This window comes from Buceros rhinoceros, unplaced genomic scaffold, assembly GCF_000710305.1.
Source record: "Buceros rhinoceros silvestris isolate BGI_N320 unplaced genomic scaffold, ASM71030v1 scaffold8745, whole genome shotgun sequence".
NCBI lineage: Eukaryota > Metazoa > Chordata > Aves > Bucerotiformes > Bucerotidae > Buceros > Buceros rhinoceros.
In genome coordinates, this window is record NW_010413415.1 from 87,936 (window position 1) to 90,225 (window position 2,290).

General features: G+C 39.5%; 1 protein-coding gene across 1 annotated transcript in view; it reads left to right on the forward strand.

The window, feature by feature from the left end:
- The window catches only part of LOC104493944 (teneurin-1), a gene marked incomplete at its 3' end in the record, with an annotated part of 128,519 nt that overhangs the window by 80,679 nt on the left and 45,550 nt on the right, over positions 1 to 2,290 (forward strand). Inside the window, exon 13 of the mRNA XM_010136714.1 lies at positions 1,027 to 1,288. Coding sequence (XP_010135016.1) covers positions 1,027 to 1,288 — 262 coding nt within the window. The remainder of the gene's footprint in view (positions 1 to 1,026; positions 1,289 to 2,290) is intronic.

A 2,290-nucleotide genomic window follows, 5' to 3' on the forward strand; every position in this document is an offset into this window, starting at 1 on the left:
TGATTTGTCACTGTTTCCACTTTATTTTTGGGGGCTTTGTCAATTTATGAAAGTAAGGAGCATGCATACTTACTCTACCTTAGTTTATTGACTTTCAAATGGCACTACTGAAAGTTAGTAATTATCATTTCCTCCTTACGCTAGCCTGGATAAAGTTGTTGCATTAAAATATGCTACCTGTATTTCGCCGTGAATGTAATCGGTGTCATTTGGGAAATGTGATGAGATATGCATAATTAAGCCTGACTTCTTATCACAGTTTGTTACCATCAAAAGCCTCCGTAATAGATGCATTCAATAATACAGAGAGTGAAGTATCTATTTACATATTACCTTGTGTGGCCTGACTGTGGATGTCAGAAGCTCAGGAAATTGAGACTCTCTATACTGTGCCTTCTACGTCCCACTGTTCTGCAGCCCAGATATGCCAAAGGTTCTTCACAATAGCTCCCAGAGGATCACCTGCCTTATGTACATGAGCTGATGCAGTTCTCAGTGCAGTTAATTGGCATCTTTCCCAAGACTTTCATACCCTGCTCTGAGGAGCCTCCTGCTCAGTGCACTCAACCTTTTCTTCCTTCTGCTTCTAGAAAAAGGGAAAAGGATACATTAATAAAGACAAGGCCTAACAGGCTTTAAGAATTCTTATTCTGCATGCTGTACCTGCGTAGATTATGAGTAACATCCCTTTTCGGGGCTAAGAACTTCTTTTCCTCTTAACCAAAGTAACCAGTTCATACTTTTGTTACAAATGACTCGTTAGTACCGATTCTAGTTGTGAAATAGAGGGGAGGTAAGCCGAGTAATGGTGAAGGTCGGTACCTTGCTGTTGATCCATACAGGAAGAAACCATGGAGAGATAAAGCTTCTTCATGAATACCAAGATGATGCCAGGAAGGTATACTTGAATGATTTCACATCGTAAATTAATGAGCAATGTAAAGTTTTGTTTGTGATGCATTGGAAGTTGTGGTAATACGATGATAAAACAAAACGAAACAAAGCAATTTGTTTTCTCTTCTCCAGTTTTGACCTTGTGGCTGTTGGAGGCATCTCTGTCACTCTAGTTTTTGACAGATCTCCCTTCATATCTGAGAAGAGGACACTTTGGTTGCCTTGGAATAGATTTATCATCGTAGACAAAGTTGTAATGCAAAGAACACAGTCAGACACACCTTCTTGTGACATCAGTAGTTTTATCAGCCCAAATCCGATTGTACTCCCTTCACCCTTGACAGCTTTTGGAGGGTCCTGTCCCGAAAGAGGAACCATTATTCCAGAGCTACAGGTAATGAAAAGACTTTTAAATCAACAATTTGTTTGGTTGCAGAACAGATTCTAGACAAGTTTTAGGTGATGATACCAAATAGCGAGCAGTGAACTGCAGTGATGTTACTCGCTTGTCAGAATGGCACCAGTGCTCATCTCTTTAGAACTGTTTTGCAAATTGCTTTTTCTTTCTTTCTACATTTTCTGTTAATATTTTAAGATACTTTATTTCTTACCTCCAAGGAGAAAAAAATAGGGAGTCCAGACGTGATTTATTATTGAAATCCTGATATATTTCTGGTGATGCACAAAACAATTCCTAGGTTACAGATAAACAGTACAACTTGACCAGTGTGAGACAAGACCCGAGATACTTTGAAGACTCCAGGGGACGTTTCATGAGCAGTTAGAGTTCCAACATTAAAGCCTCTTTTGGGTTCTCTTTAAATTTCACTGAGCACATCTGGAAGATATTTTGGAGGCTACCTGTAGACATGACTATTTCCATGACTTGTCTCTTTTTCTCATAGAAGTTTTTCTGTTGATTAAGAGCTTTTATTCTACATGTAAGAAACCTCTGATTGGACTCAATTATGTCTAAACATCTCCATATTTAAAATGTGGTCGCATTTCAGCCAGTCGATGGCCATTGTGTTGCTTCACAGAACATACTAAGTGAAACTAATGAACATAAATTTAGACTAAATGATGCACCTCAGTAAGAAAAAACTGGGTCATGTTTCTCCACACGAGGTGTTCCTGGGCCTTCTGTAAACAGCGATGTACCCAAAGAGGCAGTCTTCTCAGAGAGAAACTGCCCCCAGTCCTTTCCTTGTCATCGGAGCGTTCTTAGAGTGTTGAGTTTCGTTGTACACTAGTGGGAAATGAAAGGAAAGTAACCTAGAAAAATAGAATAGAAGGAGGAGGTACATTAGCACCTATCAATGCATGAATATTTCTTCCTCTTCTCCTATTGAGAAGAGATGTCACATGTATGACAGAAGGGGCAGCTGGGATGTCA